The following is an 18,190-nucleotide window of genomic DNA, read 5'->3' as shown; positions in this document are numbered from 1 at the left end:
TTTGATAAGTTTTAACTCTCCACCAGCTATTTAATCTCTTTTAGATTTTTTCACATTTATATATTTAATTTATTTGCATCTTTTAAAAAGTGCATATTTATGAACAAACTAGATTTAATACAGAGAAAAGCATAAGTGGATATCACTATTAAAATGATTGTAATTGTTTTCTGTAGTTGTTGCTTTACATGGTTTTCATTTATTTTTCTAATTATAGATCACATTCCAGACCTCAGCAACGATCCTATAGCCGCAGCAGTGAAAGAACTAGTCACAGGAGAACCCGTAGTGGGTCTCGTGAAAAAGAGAGACGTAAAGGCAGAGATAAAGAGAAAGCAAGGGAAAAGGAAAGATCCAGAGGAAAAGAGAAGGAGCAGCATTACAACAAAAGTGGGTAAGTAACAAGGGAAACACGTTGAATGAAACAATAAACTATTTTGAATGTTGTCTTGTGGTGTTTTTTAAACAGTTTAAATTACATATAAATATACATAAAAATGTAAATATTGCTCTTAGATGGGTCCTAGCAATTTCCCCATTCTCTTATCAAATTCAGTCACTGATTGGATCAGTTAACGATTTAACTGCAAATCTGGACAACAGTTCTAGACGTTTATTAGGATTTTGCACTTCCTTTTCCCCTATACATGTTTGCACTTGTCTATGAAATTTAGTTTTCTATTATTGCTTCTATCATCATCATCATCATCATCATCATCATCTTCAATAATTATAACACAGGATTGGATACTGGAGCCTTTCAGAAGTTTGGGCTTCAGCTTTCAAAATCTGTTGCCACGGCTATACTAATTGAGGCTGATAGGTGTTTGAATCCAAAGCATCTGGAAAACACTGGGTTGCTTAGCTTAGTATCACTTAGAGTTTGAAAAGACTTTACATACATTACTTCTGTATTATTTTAATAGTGTAGAATAGAAGTTCTCTACACATTGATTTATTAATTCAAAAGCTTATAAACCGTACTATAAAGTACAATACCTTAAAGATAAAATTCTTTCTGTTACTAGACATTTACTGTTCATTTTTATGGGCTTTTCAGAGCAATTTAGTTGGCTATTGTGAGAAAATGGATGCTGAACTGCATGGATGCTCTTTATTTTGAATCAGGAGGGCTTTTTAAATGTTCTTACTGAGGCTTTTCTAATACTGTTCCTGTTCATGCCCTGTATGTTTTATTCCTAGACTCTCAGGAATGGAGGCCCCTTGCAAATGGCTATGATACAGGAGATTGCAGATAGAGGGGGAATTGGTGTAAATGGAAGAGCACTTTTTAGGCCAAACCCTTGTCATTAAATAGAAAATACAAGATTCAAAGTAGGAATAGGATAAAAGAGTATGTTAATAAGATCAAAGCAGATGAAACTACTTATTTACCAACAAAACAGCTGTATAAAGCAAAGGAATTGCAAATAAAAAATTATGTAGCATCCAGCCCCCAATGCACAGAAACAGAAGAGATTTTGGCTGATACGTATATGATAGCTAGCAATGGCATGCCACAGAAACTGTTCTCAGTTGCTTCAAGTGAAAACATCTAGAGCAGTGTCCCGCTTTAAGAAATTATGGAGATCCCTAAAATAGCTTTTGTATGGGTTGTATTTATTGAAATTTAACATTTTAAAAATTAAAATTGATGCATTTGTAGAATATTTATTTATTGAATCATGTAAAAATAATAACCCCATTGAAGATTTTTTTTTTAATCTGCTCAGTCACGTCTGATTCTTGGAGACTGCTTGGACAAGTCCCTGCAGTTTTCGTGACAAGGTTTTTCAGAAGTGGTTTGCCATTGCCTTCTTCCTAGGGCTGAGAGAAGGTGACTAGCCCAAGGTCACCCAGCTAGCTTTGTGCCTAGGTGGGACTAGAACTCACGATCTTCCAGTTTCCAGCCTGATGCCTTAACCACTACACCAAACTGGCTCTTTATTAACATAATTAGCAATTATTTAAATTAATTGTTATTAAATTATTTAATTAAAGATTAACATAAAATATTTTTCATGAAAAAAACTATATTTTTTAAGAAATAAAAAATAATGAGAAGAGTGACATTTCAAATTTTTGCAATTATCTTCAATATCTGGCAAATAATTTTGATTTTGCGTACCTCTGAGAGGGTCTTGGGTGACCTCCAGGGGTCCTTGGACCACACTTCAAGAAACACTGATCTAGAGGAATACCTCCAAATAAGATCCTAGCTGATTTCAAATGAAAGTTTGAGTCTGAGAAATAGTGCCTTTTCTACAGTTATTTCTTTGTATTTCATTATACAATTGATTATTGTGGTAGTAAAAGGTACCACCCCCTCCTGATTTGGTTGCTTTAGGTGAACCAGGTTTTGGCCACAGTGTTATACCAAGGACTTATGGGATTTCTTAATGATTTAAGTAGAAGCATAAAATATGTTTATAGTAAAAAAAAATATTAAAACAATTTAAACAACAATTAAACATGATTAAAACCAACACTTACATGCCTGGATTAAAAAGGGTGTCTTTAGAACTTTTTAAAATCAACAGGGAGTCTTTCCCAAAAAACCTGGGTGGTTAAAGCTTGATCCCATCGACAAACTTGTGACAACTATAGGGGAACCTCCTCAGATAATGTGAGCTGTAGAAAAAATTCACAAGCCACTTAGATTTTAAAACTAATAACCAGCACTTTATAATTCAGCCAGAAAGAAATTGGCAGCTGGCGTGCTTTTAAGCACACTTGTGATGTGGCTCCTTTGAGTTTTTCCAGAGACAAACCTGGCTGCTGAGTTTTGTACCATCAAAAATTTTGTGACTAGATGCAAAGGCATGTAGAGTTTGTTATAGCAGTCAGCCCTAGAGGTCACCAGCATTTTAAAAGTTGTTTTCTTCTAGAAAGGGACAGGGTATATCAGTCAAAGGCAGTTTTAGCCAATATCTCAGTATACAAAACCTGAGAAAAAAATTAGTGTCAGGAACAATCTATCTCCCAACTACATATCTGCACTTTCTAGATGAATGTGACCTCATTGGGATTTGAAAGATCTACTACTTGTTTGAACTGTTAATCTCCACTTTATATGCTTTGATTTATCATTTCTCATCAAGCTATTAATGACTGGAGAGAGGCTTTCTGAACAGCCGTAACATAACCTGAAATTGTTACACAGAAATAATACTAATAATTTGTTATACCACCCAACTTCAGTGGACCCTGGGTGGCATACGGAACCAAAAAATCCGTAAAAACAAATGAAACATAAAACCACACAGACAGCCTGGACTAAAACAATCTAAAAAGCAACGCAAGTCAAAACACAATAGCCCCACACAATACATTAATACATGATTTGCATATTATTAGCAAACTGACAAATATTGAAAGAATTGGAGACAGAGTAGATTGGAAAAGTACACCATTTCAAAGAGCATTTGTCTCCAAATGACACAATCAGAAATCTTCCCAAGATTCAGAAACCTAACAAGTTAAATATGATCAATGGATGCAGAATTTAGATGTTGTAATAAATAGGCAACAGTTCAATGGATTTCATTGAAAGAAGAACCTTAAATTTATTCTGAATATCATACTTAGAGAAAATTGGTATAAGATCCTTACCTAGTATATTACCCCAGTCATGTTTGCTAAAATGGACAGTATATTTTCTAAAAACCTTTGGAAATGTGATGATCAGATTCTATAGTTCCTTCTTGTCAGGTGTCAGTGTTGTAAAGCTCAACAGTTCTGGCAAATGATTTATACCAGATTGAAACCAATTTTGTTGAAGTTGAATTTCCTTTTCAATGTGCAATATTCTTATCAATCTTTATTAAACCATATATTTCCACAAAGTGTACTGAATTAGCTTTGTACATACTAACTGCTTTGAGGATACTCTTTGCCTCTTATTGGAAAGGATGTTTGATCCCCTCTGTGGAAGAATAGCTTAAGTTGTAGAAGAAATTTGATTCTTTGATGTCTAAAATAACTTTGTATCTTAAAAGTAATTCTGACATGCAGTTTATTTAAATTTGGAAAACTATTTCTAATTATTATAGATTATAATTTTATACATGGATTTGTACAGTTTCCAAAATTTGCATTTCTTTTTACATAAAATCTTAATATTTTAGTTTTATAGAATTTCTTAAATCAGAACAAACTTGTAGTATGGACAGAATTTATTGTTTAAAAATTTATTTTTTTGATTTATACTGTACTTACTACTGTTCCTGATATTTATATTCTGTTTGGAACTTAAAAGTGAGTCTCAGGTTTTCAAGACAATATAACTTGATTGATTGATTTATAAACAGGGATTAAAAACAAAATTACCGTTTCTCCCAGGAGCCAGACCAAACAACCTCCCAGCTTAACTCCTACCCTAGCCCAATGCCTGAGGGAAGAGCCAGGCCTTCACTTTTCAGTATTAATTAATTGTAAAAATTAATTTACAATCATTACTGCAAAAACTTTAATTTCTGTGATACTTGTAAATCCCCTATGTATTCACTTGTACTCTACCCTTTTATTCCTTTATTGTTTCTCCTTTTAAATTTATATTATATATTTTCTGAAATGTTTAATAAAATATATTTAGTAAAAGAAAGGGGAAATGGGAGCAAAACCATTGGAAAGTAGTGTGTCCTATTACTAGATCTTCCAGGTGTTTTGAACTACAGTACCCATCATCACCAGACGGCATAATAGTCTTAATAGAAACTATAGTTCAAAACATGTTAGATGAAGGCTGGGGAAAGATGCTAAAATTATATCTGTAATTAATCTAATTAGAATTTATCAATTCTAACAGGGTAAAGAATACTAATATTTGTTGATACCAATTTAAAATGTAAAAATGGTATTTCAAAAAGGTATAGTAATGTAGTTTACAGAAATCAGCAAGTATTAATTCCTGTTAGGCTCTTTAAAATATTTTGCTGTAGATCATTTTCCTTCCTTCATTTAATCAGATAATGAGCTCAAATCTATTTCGTTTTCTTTAAAAAAACGCTTAAATCTTAGGGATGTTATATTTAGTGGAGTGTTGCTAATTTTTTTTCCTATACTGTTTATAAAGTGTCATTTTCTCTTTTTAAAGTAATCAGTTTCTACATTACTGTTTATGACATAGCAGTGATGCTAGGTTTAAAGGCATAATTGGAACATCACCATTATGATTTATTGAAGCAAGGAGTATTTATTGCATGGCCAAAATCTAACCAGGTGTTTTTCATTTGCAAAAAACCTGAAAGATCATTTTAATAGATCTCTTTATGAGTTGTTGTTCAGTGGAACCTTTTATTCCAATAAAAGTCATCTATCAGATTTCCAACAATGACTATACTGTGCTAGGTATTTCTTTTTTATTTTTATGGTATTTCATGTCTGGAGGTAAGTAAATGCATTTTCTATACTGTTATACTTAAGTTACGCTCCTGATACTAATATTGTCAAAATGTGCATATGTCTGAAGAAAATTAATTGAAATCTAGTGCTTACATCTGTCTCTGATTTATTAATTTATATACACACATGAGCACGTGGGCACACACATGCATATATACATGCATTCAGCTTTCTCTCTGATTCAGCTGCTCTGAAGAAATGAATTGCTTCCAGGTTGTATCTACAAATATAAGTGATGGTTGCAATCTTAACATTCCCAGGTATTATATAGCAAATTTTCTTTTTGTGCTGAAGCACGTAGAAATTGTAACAAATTTAATATAGTTATAGAAGGCATTATACTGCGTTAAAAATACTTTTTAATAAAGTATTCTCTTTCAGAAAACAAAATTCTAGGTGCCATTCTAGTGTCTTATTGAGCATCATTTAGTCCAAATTTAGTCTTTGTTCAAAAATACTAGTTGGCTGTTTATTAAATATGCAAGTAAACTAAATAGCTTCTGTTAGTAAGCTTTTACTGTTACATTTTTTCCTTAAACCCTAGAAAGGCTAGAAAGTGCTACGATTTATATATCAGTACTGCTTTTCAATGGTTCTCTTGAATCTGTGGAAAATAAAACTTTCCAATAATTTTGGAGGCACAGATTGTTGACCGAGGCAAAACATAGTTAATCCCTAAATTGCTTCAGTTCTAAATAATTTATCAGAGACATGTGATCTTTCTTGAAGATCACTGAAAAAACAGATTGTTTAGAAACCATATATTATGATAGGCTAAAATTATCATTTTAATGATTAATGAAGTGATATTTTCTTGACTGATCTTATTCTTTGTAATATATAATTGAAAAAAATTAAATTTAAAAAAATGGAAGTATTTTTGTTCCCAGTGATTAGCTAGTATATGGTATTTGAAAACAAGGATTTTACACTATTGAGAAACAAATGCTAAAAGTCTTGTGAATGTCTGAAAGAATGTTCTTGATGTAATTAATTCCTTTAATACCTTTTGAGTAGGATAGAATTTTCATTTAATCAGACAGGGATCAAAAAATATCTGTGTAGGGAATATATATATACAGTGGTACCTCGGGATATGAACTTAATCCGTTCTGTGACTCTGGGCAAATCCCGAGTTGGTCGTAACCCGACGCAAATTTCCCCATAGGGTTCAATGTAAATCCGGTTAATCCCTTCCACCCTCCGAACTTGGTCGCACCCCGAAGCAAATTTTCCCATAAGGTTCAATGTAATTACCGTTAATCCATTCTGGCGTCCGCGGACCATGCGTCAGGGGCGGGAAAAAGGCCGAGCGCCGTGCGGCACGGCGGGAAAACAGCCGGGTGCGGCGTGGCGGGGCGGGAAAACGGCCGGGTGCAGCACGGCGGGGCTGGAAAACGGCCGGGTGCGGCGCGGCGGGAAAACGGCCAGGCGCCACGTGGCGGGGTGGGAAAACGGTCGGGCGTGGCGCGGCGGGAAAACGGCTGGGTGCGGTGGGGCGGGGCGGGAAAATGGCCGAGCGCGGCGGGGCAGAAAAATGGCCGCAGACCACATGTCAGGGGCGGAAAAATGGCCGCGGACCACGTGTCAGGGCGGAAAAATGACCGTACCCCAAGTCGGAGTTTGCACATCGAGGTAAATTTTTGAGGCCGGAGTGGTCGTAACCCGAAAAGTTCGTTAGTTGAGGCGTTCGTATCCCGAGGTACCACTGTATAAGAAACTTTTCTCTTTACAGCTATTTGTCATTTTGAAGAGCTATTTAGTGCAATATGAATAAGAACATGAAGTAGTAGAAAGACATTTGCATAGAACAATTGCATGTACAGATTAAGACAATGAGTTGATGTTCTGAGTCAGGTGCTATCCACCATGAGAAAACAGATCAATAATTGAAAGTTATGCTTTGAACCTCACAGTTTTATTCCTAAAGTAATTGTAAATTATATATTGTAATTGTATATTATAGGTTTTTAAGGGTTCAAAATTAAAAATGCAGAATTAATGAGAACCGTTCAGAGATTTTATACTGGTCCATTTTTTAAAGCTCCTGTAATAAGGAAAAAAAAATCCATAATTCATACTTCATGAGGACCACTAAAATATCAAGAAAAGTTTTCAAGCTCTCCGCTTCTCTAGATGTTTTAGCAAGGGCAAAAAGCAGAATGTTCAAAGCTTTCATACTCTGTAGTGGTCGTTTAAATTTGCCCAACTTTGGAAATGATAATGCAGAATACCTTTAGTGTGTTAAAGTCACAATAGCATCCTAATCAAATAATAAGGTGACTTTGAAAAATTCATGGTAATAAATTGAAATTATCATGCACACCCTAAGGGGAGTTTTAGGAACAATTTTATCATAATTAGAGGTGTGAAATGATAAACTGGAAAACGGTTTCCCAGTCCTAGCACCATACTTCCTTCCCTATCTGTTCCACCTGTTGGATTTTTTCTGTCTTTGCCATCTTCCCAGAGTTTTCTAAATAGGTTTGCTTTCATGTGATAATTTGGCTTTGCTGGGCTCAAAGCTTTGCAGCCAGTAATCCATTTAGAGTACTTGGGGAAAAGCAGCTTTTTTAGTGATAGGAAGTAGTGATCTGGAATTGCAGTGAAAACAACTATTTATCTGCTAGGCCATTTACAATAATTTAAAAACCATAAAATCAGTGAGTATAAGACAACTATTAAGGTAAAAGGGAAGGATGTTTTTATCATATTATGACAGGTTCTCCTGTTTTGTTAAAATGTAAGATAAGAATTAGATCAGTGGTTTGTGTCACAAAGATCTGTTAAGTTTCATTAAATCACAATTGTTTTTTCTTTTTCATTAAATCACATCTTTTTGTTCTTTCTTAAAGTCTTTTCTCTTTCGTAGAAAATCAGATTTGCTTTTATAACTGCGGTATGGCATTAGAGTTACACATTTAAGTATACTTTGCATAATTAAATTGGTAAACTGCAGGTTCTTCTGGAAGGTTCCTATCTAGGATTCTTCAGAGAGCAGAAATGTTTAGATTAACTTTCTTCAGAGCTAACTTTTATTAATGAAAAGTGGTTTTTAGAAAAAAAGATTTCTCATTCTAGAAGTGTATTATATTATCATATTGGGAAATATGTAGGGAATGTACATTTTCCTTCACAGTGGAAAGGGATTTATTCTTAAGCAAGCTGAAAAATTCATCACTTGCACTTCTTGCTTAGATCAACTCATGTTTGTAGCATGGACTCATGTTCCATAAGTTTTATAAAATTTAGTAATCAGTGCTGGCCTTACTGGTTATCTTTTAAAGTAACTTCCTAGAAACAATATTTACCTGTGTTTTCCATTTTAAATTAACTCATTATTATAGTTCTTTTTATAGCTAATGGATATCATTCCTTTGTCCATAATGCCTATTGATACCTTTGCAGAACATGGTTAATGTTCAAAATAACCAAGGACTGTTTGACTGTTCTGAATTTGACAGCAGTCATAGACTGTTGGAACTTGCCTTTTTTCTTTACCTCATAGTACTTTATGCAGCAGGGAGTCATTTATGCTAATTTTGCCTAATTTGCATATAGGTTATAAGAGTTCTGTAGTATATATCATGCTCAGACTCTTTTTAAGTGCCTGTTTAGATCAAAGTGGGTCTGTGTGATAGCTGTTGTCTGACATCAAGCTGTGTGGTGTTGTTTTCATTAAACATTTATCATGCTTCCAATGTGACAGCAGGCAACTCTGTGTTTGAGAAACATGTTTTTATGCAAAATTTATTGAAAAAGATTAGATGTTTTAAAGCAGTCTTGTCATCTTTCAGGATTAACAAATGCTGAATGTTTGATTGGATGAAGTATACCTGTAAAATAATTCAAAGCTTTTACATGGAATAAATAGCAGTATTGTTTGTTCAGTTATGAATTTATTATTGAATTGATTCATTGGTTTTTCTTTCTAATACACAGTTGGCATAGCCTACATGTTACATTTTAAGTGTATTTGGATTGATGCCTCATTTAAATATTTGTGCTATTTGATACCTATGCTGGCTTAATTGAATCAACATACTGAACATCTCAATCAGATACTATGATGTCACATGAAATTCTGCATGAATAACAAAATGGGTAATTGGTTGTCATAAGTTTACTTGATTAAGGCTCCCCTTAAGTTGCATATCTGCTATATTAGCTGTAAATTATGTTTGGTAAAAGAAGCAAACACAATATTCAAAATATTATAAGGGATTTTAATTTTGTACTATGTATTATTTTATCCCCAAATGCCTATTAATCTGCAAGTCACTTCAGACCCTCTAACCTATCCTGCACAGCATAGATTGCCCCATTCCTAATAATGGCTGGGATCAATCCACATCACAGCTCCTTAAATCCTAAAATCCTCTGGTGCTTAGCCAAGCTGGGACACAATCTGATCCAAAGAGATGCTAGAGTGCTCTGTTATACCAGACATCCTGAATTCTCCATTATTATGGTATGATCACCAGGGATCAACAGCTATCTATTCCAGCTAAGCTATAAACTCTTTTCACCCTATCATTATTTACATGTCTTACAGTGTATTCATCATCTCATCTTTCCCTGCAACAAGCATCTGCTTTGAATTAATAGGATCTTATCTGTATTTCCCGTACCTGGGAGTTCATTGCCTTTAACTTGTGCTTCTATAAGACAATAAACTTACTTTTCAACTGTAAGAAAACACTGAAATGATTTGAGTTAATACTATCTGAATAATGAGATTTCTGATTTCATATATCTGATCTCAGAAGGTTAGAATAATACAAAACTTAGAGCAATTAATGAGGAACCTTAGATGAACTTTATTGCCATTGAAAAACTCTTAAATGTAGCATGCATTAAATCATATGACGTGAAGCTCTGACAAATTAAGAATGCTTAATGAGTTCATACATATAGGCTGTCATTGTGAAAATACCTTTCTGTTATATTATGATTGTAGGTGTAGTCCAATTGTTGCATTCTTCAAATAATCACATATGTTCTGATATTCCTATAAGATTGCCTGAGGCATCATGACTCTTTTACCTTAAGATTCATGGCACCTCCAAGATCTTGTACCCATGCTTTACAAAACAAAAATTCTTTTGTGAGGATAGGCAAAATTGTAGAGTTAGGTAACTATCAGGTGTGAATTTGAAATATATGCTTTTATCTGGACTTTTTCAAGAGCAGTAAATTGAATCAGATCCTCTGAAATTTCCTGAGATATCTGATTGTGAATTGAACTTTTGGTCTACTTTCTTATCTTTACAACACAACTGTTATAAACTACAGCAGGGTAATGTGTCTTTTATAGAGACACTATCTAGTGCAGTAGTTCTTAAACATTTTGCTCTCAGGACCCCTTCACACTTTTAAAAATTATGGAGGACCGCAAAAGAGCTTTTGTTTGTATGGGTTATATTTATTTATATTTATCATAGTAAAAATTATAATTGATGCATCTGTAGAATATTTATTTATCTAATCATGTAAAAATAACAATATTAAGCATGTTTTTTTTCCTCAGACCTGGGGATCCCCTGGCAGCAGGGAGCTGCGCATTGGCTACACCACATACAACATTTTGATTTTAACCCTCTTGCAATTAATTATTTTAAGTGATTTTATAACATATTTTCATAGTTGGTTTTATTATATGCCACCCAGAGTCACCTTGTGTGAGATGGGTGGCCATATAAATCTGAAAAATAGATAAATAAATCCTTTAGATATTAACTTAAATAAAATATTTTTCATGAAGAAACCTTATTTTTGAGCAAATAAAACATAATAATAATAAGAGTGACATTGTTTTAAATTTTTGCAAATATCTTCAATATCGGGCAAACAATTTTGATTTCACGGAACCCTAAGAAGGCCTTAGAGGACCCCCAGGATCCATGGACCACGCTTTTAAGAAACACAGATCTAGTGCATAATGCCTTAGTGTTACTTTTACATCTCTCCCCCCACCCTTTGTTTGTGTGTGTGGTTGTGTGTGTAGGCACAAAAAGACTGTCACGTGGGGAGCCCAAGCAATAGCTCTGAAAATGACAGCTTCACAGTATATACTGATCCTGATTTCCATGTTATCCGAGTTCTTGTCAGGCCCAGCCCAAGAACAACAGGGAAACAGTCCAACCGGACTGTTTATTGATTATACCATATAGACAAAATCTTACCAGACTAAATCTGTACTATTGCAATTAGTGGATATACCCCGGGAGATACTAGGGAGTGGCTATTCTAAACTTTTTACACTTCCCATGCTCCTACTCTGGACTGTGTTGTCTGTTGTCTCTCTGCCCTTCCTGGAATGTGCCCCCTCTTTCCTAAGAACCTTGCTCTCTCCTGCAATCCACCACAGTTATTGGTAGAGTATCTAAATCTGAGCACAGAGTAAGCACTTGTCTGAGTGTATGCTTAATGTACCTTTTAATTAGTTTTTCAGTAGTTAGAAATCCTGGCAGAGTCATTTATACCATTTTTAAGATTAGCTAAATACAGATGTATTACTTTTATGAAGCCATTGCTAACATTAATACTCTTACTTGTACTTGAACAGAGTACATAGTCTTCAAACAGTACACCCAAGTTCATCCACTTTGCTGCCGGTCATCCTCTTCTCTTTCCTTCCACCTTCCCCAGTTTTATAGACTTCTTTAGAGAGCCAGGCCTTTGCATAATGTATCTAAAATATGACAATCTGAGCCTAGTCATTTGTGCCTTGAGTGAGAATTCTGGATTTAATTATTCTATGATTAATTTTTTTATGACTATCCGTGATATTCTTAGGAGTCTTCTCCAATGCCAGTGTTCAAAAGCATCAGTGTTCTTTCTGTCTTGTATCTTCAAAGTTCAGTGTTCACTTTGATATAGGAAAAACCATTGTTTGCACAGTTCTGTTCTTTGTAGGTATAGAAATGTCATATCATTGGAATATTTTGTCCTTTATTACTACTCTACCAAGTGCTAGTCAGCAGTGCATTTCTTGAATGCTGGATAGTTTATTGTTGATAATAGATCCTAAAAGTCAGAAGCTATGTAGCTTCAATATTTTCACTATCTTCATTGTCAGTTTTAAGGCTTGTTGCTATACCAGTTGTCATTAGTTTGGTCTTCTTTATATTTAATCATAGTCCCATTTTTTCATGGTGCTCTATTATTTTCATTACTACAGTTTGCAGATAATTTGCATTTTTAGCTATCAGAGTAAGGTAGTCAGCATAGTGCAGGTTATTGACATTTCTTCCTCCAGTTTTAAATCCATGCCCATCTTCCACCACTCCAGCCTTTTGTATAATAATATACCGCCCCCCCCAAAAAAAACCTTAAGGAAAAAGTATACAGCCTTGTCTCACTCCTTTGCCAATCTGGAGCAAAGTCTCTTTTGTCACGATCCGTCTGGACAGTGGATTCCTGTCCTGTGTATTGTTTTTGCACAAGGACAATAAGGTGTTCTGGGTTCCCATTTTCCTAAGGACATTCCACAGCTTCACATAGTCAAAACAATAGATGACCTTTCTAGAACCAACGAGGCACATGTGGTTTCTTTTTTTTATTTTTTGGCTTTCTCAATTATCGGTGTGCACCTGCTATAATACTTCTTGTTCCTTAGCCTTTCTTTAAAACCAGTCATCAATGTTTAGCAAGAGCAGACATTGCTAAATTAAAAAGCTGACCATAAAGCCATTCAGGTGTTTTTATTCATATTTTAAGTGCTGCATACAAGTAGAATTCTGCAGAGTTCTGTAAAATAATCTGAGATTCTATATGAAGTAATGGCATTATGGAGTGAAAATAAAGTTATATAACTAATTCATGATTTTTTTAAAAAACATTTGTATTTCTATTCACTGGAAGGAGTAGCCTGAAAGCTAGCCAGTGATTTCAAATAAGGAGCCTGCTGGCTAACTGGCAAATTTTTGACTCTAAAGCCACTGTTCTCCTCTAGTGAGAAGTTGGCATTCTGAGGGAGGTGGAGTTACAAATTGCTTTGTCTGTAGGTTATTATTATTAATCTTGCCCTTTTTTACTATAACTCAAGGTTGTAAACATACCTAATAATCCTGTCTGCTATTTTCCCCACAACAACAATCCTGTGAGGTGGGTTGGGCTGAGAGTGACTGGCCCAAAATTACCCAGCCGGCTTTCATGCCTAAGGGAGGCCAGAACTAACAGTTGTTACTAGGCCACCACCTTAACCACTGCACTAAAGTGGTTCTCATATTAACTGGATAACTTCAGACAAGTAAGGATTTTATAGCCAGTTACCTGACTAGGCCTGAGATTCAGGTCCAGTGCCCAAAAAGAAAAGGTAGTACTAAGATAAAGCTGAGAGGGAAAGTATAGGGAGATATGTCATCGATCTGTTATTTCTTTTCAGTACTGCTTTGCTCACTGAAAGTAATTTTATTTTTGCTCTTCTCTGTCCTTCTATCTCTTTTTCTACCTGGCTTTAATATACTGATCTTCATGTGATTTGGTGCAGTTAAACTGTTTTCTCAAGTACTTTGCCTTTATTAAAACAAAAATCTATTCTTTCTTACTCTTGGTTTGTACAAACAACATGAAGTGTAAAAGCTGTTGGGTCTTGTAACCCTGGTAAAAAAGGAACACTGTGGAAGCTTAGTTATGTAGAAGGGGGGTTTCCTGTTCTGTCCCATCCAGATTCTAGATGAGCAGGAACATCATTCCACCAACAACAGGTGATACCGGGAAAAGATACGGCTGCTTTTAGAAGTTGCATAGAGGTGTTATATGAATGCTCATGTGTACTTTAAAGTAGTGTTTTGCCTTAAGATATGAAGTGCTGCACAACGCTGGTAAATACCTGCTTGAGCGTAACTTTTGCATCCAGGTGAGTAGCCATACTCAGACACCCAAAACTGAGGTAGGGGGTTAGGAGGGTAGAGAGCCCATAAGGGAATCTAGGAGGCTTGTATCTTTGTGACAGTCTTCCCTTGTGCTATAAATACCTATATTAAAATACTGTATTTCATAATATACATATAATAGACAAATTGGAATGGTTTCAGAAGACAACAGCTGTCATGACCTGAGGATATGATTTCCTACTTTGTGAGGGTAAAGCTGGGGATTTGCATAGGAGATCGTTTGCAGAGCCAATCTAAACCCCTGACTATTTTAGAAGTGTGAATTCAAGAAAAACCTACTAGACATATATTGCTTCAGCCTGAGCATATTTTTCTTAGCACATCATTCTGCAGTGGATAATAATAGTGATGTTATAAGAATTTTCTAAAAGGGACCATGAATTAATTTATATAAACAGCAGTAATCAAAAACATGTTTATGAAAAGCAAACAATGAATTTTATCAAAATCAACTGATTTTTTCCCCCCTGCAATTGAAAACAAAATATTTTTGGTGGTTAAGAAAGTTTTGTTGGCTAAGCTAATTCTTATGAAATGAAATGCATTAATTGTCTATAAGGGTATTTTAAATATGTGTGGTGTGTTCATCTGTATTATTTTAAAGAGATTTTGTAACAAAATAAGGTTATATATTCATTGTATTTATATCATGCCTTATCTTTAGGACTTCAAGGAGGTGTACATTTTATTTTCTCTTAAAGTTTTGTAATCTTTGTACATTTGTATGTTTATTTAAATCCCATCCATTTGTTCCCAGAGCAACAAACCTGTGAAGTAAATTGAACTAGCAGTGACTGACTCAAAGTCATCCAGTGAGCTTCTGTATCCAAGATCCTTGTATCACTACACCATGCAAGCACACTTTAAGTCATTTACAAAAAGTTTTATTAACTTATTTGAACCCTCTTTATTTTTTATACCTGCCCCATTTAATAGAGTGGGTGGCAATATGTTTTGAGAGACATGTTGTTTGAAACAATGTATAAATTTGACCATTAAGAGCACTTACAATTTCCAACAACACTGCTTTTTAAATAGTACTGTAATTGGAAGTATTGTATAGTTTGTGTTTGTGTTCTCAAGAAACGTTTTTTAACCTAAAGAACATTTTTCAGACCCCAAGTGTCTTGCATAGTAAAAGCAACTGGCTCTTGTGTGACTGGACCCGCTTAATATGTGTATGAACAATTGGAACAGAATGATTGGGAGCTGTGAAAATCCAGTTAGTGTGAACTGTAATCTCTTTACTGGTTTTAGTAGTTAGAGTACCATTCAGAACTACCTTACCCCTCCCCCTCACTAAACTGTAGAGATACAGTAATCACCTAAATATACATCCAGTATTTCGCTGCCAGGCAACCAAAGCAGAAAAGTCCCTAACAATCATTCACTGGAAATAGTGACCTTTTTGTTATAAGATAATGCAGCATTAAAACAAGGTTAGAAATTTGATTCTAAAATCTTGTGACTATGCTTAAATTCTGCTAATCAGCTAATTTAGTAGTTTGGGGAGATTAAAAACAAAACAAAACCAAGCATATGCCTTTCATAAAATAAAATATTTTATTTTCGGCAATTAAAGTTTTTATTTTTCCATGGAGCTATAATGTATAATTAATGAAAAAGTATGCGCGTGCACACACAAATGTTCAACTTTTTAAAATACAATCTGAGTTGAAAAATTGCAGAAGTCAAATAATATATTGGTGTTTATACATGATTTCACAAAAAGAAAATCTTTTACTGCTTATTAGTAGTAAACTAATATGTTTTTGGTGACATATTTTAACCATATATTAAATACAAATGTTGAATAAAAGAAAAGATAAAATCATTACGGCATCTGTATGCCGGGTGTTCACAATATAGGGGAAAGAGGATTTTTCAGACATTAACCTGTCCGTAGCATGTATCTAGTAGACTGTGTTCATCTTGATGGGCTTTTAGTTGTGCAGGCCTCCTGTGGATTAATAGTCCTAGAAGCAGACAGTTTACCCACAAAATAGATGTTATTCTATATTGTCTCTTACAAACTCGTTAATACTCTGTGGACAGTTCAGTAAGTTTTAGAATCTAAGGTAGACTATATAAAAGTAGTTTGTCCCTCATATCAGTGAATGAAGACCATAAAGCTTCATTTCAGTGAAATATTCATACTCAAAATAGAGCAAAAAGTGGTAACTTGTGGTTTCTTTTTTTAATACAATCCTTTCATAATAGCTGAAGAAAACCATACTGCATCACAAATTAGCGCTATATTGCTGTGTTTCAGGTCTTCTTGCATAAAGATTGATTTGTATGTCTTTGTAAATGCCAAGAGTATTTTATTATGGTAATAATGGCTTGTAGAAACCAGTATTAAAACATCGTTGGAGTCTGATATGGTGCATTTTGTTCCTGAGTTTGTATCTCTGGTAGGTGGTTCATTGTTGCTATTAAGTTTCTGCTTTGTATTGGGAATGATGCCTATCCTCAGTTCTGTGAGAAGTACAGGTAGTCCTCACTAAACGACCCTAATTGGGACTGGAATTTCCATTGCTAAACAATGTGTTTGTTAGGTGAAACATCATGTGACTGCACCACTTATAGACAACAGTTTGGTAGTCCTGGTTGTAGTTGTTAGGCCAGGAGCTCATGCTTCTCCTGCCCTGCCACGCTTGCCTCCACTTCAACTCCTCCCACCTGCCTATCTTCCCCCCATCTCTGCTCTTTTGGCCGCCCTGCACTTGGGTGCCCCTGCTGTCCCCTGCCACCCCAGCTGACCTTCGCTGTCTTCCTCCCACTGCTGATGAGGCACGCCTGGCCTGGCCCTTCACGAAGCAACTGCTGACTGCACAAGGCCTTGGGAAGGCTGTGCAAGCCTTTGGGAAGGCTTCACATGGCCAGCAGCTGCCTCGTGATCTTTAAGGGTTACAAAGCTTTATCCCCTTAGCTAAATTCTGTATACTGAACTGTTGCTCACTGTACATAAAGAGAAAGGAAATGATTACTTTATGGTTCTCTCTATACTGAGTACATTCACCCTGCAGGAGAAGTTATGGAACAGTGCTTTCTGCCAGGAGAAGGAGGATTCCTCAGTTTCAAGAAGCACTGTGTTTTGGATCATAGAAGAAAAGCCTCTCAGTGCTCAGTAATGATGAACTTATTTTCATCAGCATCTGATTGCATCAGATAGTTACTTCTGAAACAAAGTGTTTTTAATCACTAAACAGGGAATCTGGTCTGCTTTTGTCCCTGAAGCGAGAGAATCTTTATCATACAGAATCACCCTTCAGTTTTGTGAAACACATCTCTAATCAGTTGTTGTTTGAGATAAGCACATGTGCTCAGAAACAAAGCATTTATGAACGCTGTAGGAGATTCTAAGAAGAAAGGGGCTTATGGGGAGGAATGTAGTTGAAGAAGGAAGAGAAACAATTGGTGGCAGAGTGAGGAACTTCTGTAGGATAGCGATGATCCAAAGCTAGCTTTGAAATTAAAGAACAAGGAGTACTGTAGCATAATTTTATATGAAATTAAATGAGACAGATAACTGGTCATAGCTGTCATGGTGTTACTGAGTGAAGCATTTGCAGGATCCCCTTCTGAAATACCTCATCCTTTTATTTGTGAATTAAGTTTTCCATGCCTGAATTTCCCACTGTGATGAAGTTTAGGCAGTGAGGCTCAGCTTCTGTAGTTGCTGTATGGAGAGTAAAAACAGTTTATGTAGTCATGTGTAAATAGTATGAAGTTTGTTTTATTATATTGCACATGTTGAAAAGCTAAACTTATTTAAGTTTACCAATATGTATAGTTGAATCAAAATACTACATTATAGAAGCAAGGAGAACAGCTCAGTGAATCTGAATGTGATTCAGTGAAACTATTCTATGGCTCCTCTACAA

The 18,190-nt window shown here is 35.1% G+C and overlaps 1 protein-coding gene across 2 annotated transcripts in view; it reads left to right on the top strand.

Annotated features, from left to right (window-relative positions):
• RSRC1 (arginine and serine rich coiled-coil 1) overlaps positions 1-18,190 on the top strand; it is a 196,012-nt gene that overhangs the window by 30,478 nt on the left and 147,344 nt on the right. For both annotated transcript variants that reach the window (XM_088132040.1, XM_088132039.1), the window contains exon 4: positions 218-394. In XM_088132040.1, coding sequence (XP_087988166.1) covers positions 218-394 — 177 coding nt within the window. The remainder of the gene's footprint in view (positions 1-217; positions 395-18,190) is intronic.

This window comes from Python bivittatus, unplaced genomic scaffold, assembly GCF_059951505.1.
Source record: "Python bivittatus isolate LINGU-HERP-01145 unplaced genomic scaffold, Pbiv_v1 ctg000980_np1212, whole genome shotgun sequence".
NCBI classification, from domain to species: Eukaryota; Metazoa; Chordata; class Lepidosauria; order Squamata; family Pythonidae; genus Python; species Python bivittatus.
The sequence above is the reverse complement of the archived record's forward strand: the minus strand, read 5'-3'. Positions and strand labels throughout refer to the sequence as shown.